At 53.5% G+C, this 609-nt stretch overlaps 1 protein-coding gene across 1 annotated transcript in view; it reads left to right on the top strand.

Annotated features, from left to right (window-relative positions):
* Positions 1-359: 359 nt before the first annotated feature.
* LOC125482536 (alanine--glyoxylate aminotransferase 2, mitochondrial-like) overlaps positions 360-609 on the top strand; it is a gene marked incomplete at its 3' end in the record, with an annotated part of 3,905 nt that continues 3,655 nt past the window's right edge. Inside the window, exon 1 of the mRNA XM_048594624.1 lies at positions 360-450. Coding sequence (XP_048450581.1) covers positions 388-450 — 63 coding nt within the window. The remainder of the gene's footprint in view (positions 451-609) is intronic.

The raw sequence follows: 609 nt of genomic DNA, 5'->3' as shown, positions 1-609 counted from the left end.
GCCCATCCATAATTACCCAGAGGGCAGCTGAGAGTTAGCCACATTGCTGTGGGCCTGGAGTCACATGTAGGCCAGACTGGGTAAGGATGGCAGTTTCCTTCCCTAAAGGACACTGTAAAAACCCATCTGGTTCACTAATGCTCTTCAGGGAAGGAAACTGCCATCCTTATCTGGTCTGGCCTACATGTGACTCCAGACCCACAGCAATGTGGCTCACTGTCTGCTGCCCTCTGGGTAATTGGGGATGGACAATAAACAGTGATGCCCACATTCTGTGAGTGAATGAACAGAAAGATGAATTTTTGTGAAATGATAGGACATTGACTTCCTGACAATGCCTCACCATTTCTCTCCAGTGGAGCCTATCACGGAGCAAGTATCAGCAGCATGGGACTGACCTCGGTATCCAGCTGGAAATTTAACATCGCAGCAAATTCCAACTGTCACCCAGTGAGTACCCCCCCCCCCCCCCAAACGTCACAACAGTGCCCCACCCACGTGCCGCTGACCCTCAGTGGGATAGAGTCTCCCCCCACGCACTGACCCTCAGTGGGGTACAGGGTCCCCCCCACACTGACCCTCAGTGGGGTACAGGGTCCCCCCACACTG

Source organism: Rhincodon typus, unplaced genomic scaffold (assembly GCF_021869965.1).
Source record: "Rhincodon typus isolate 14 unplaced genomic scaffold, sRhiTyp1.1 hic_rhity00011961, whole genome shotgun sequence".
Taxonomy (NCBI): Eukaryota; Metazoa; Chordata; class Chondrichthyes; order Orectolobiformes; family Rhincodontidae; genus Rhincodon; species Rhincodon typus.
The sequence above is the reverse complement of the archived record's forward strand: the minus strand, read 5'-3'. Positions and strand labels throughout refer to the sequence as shown.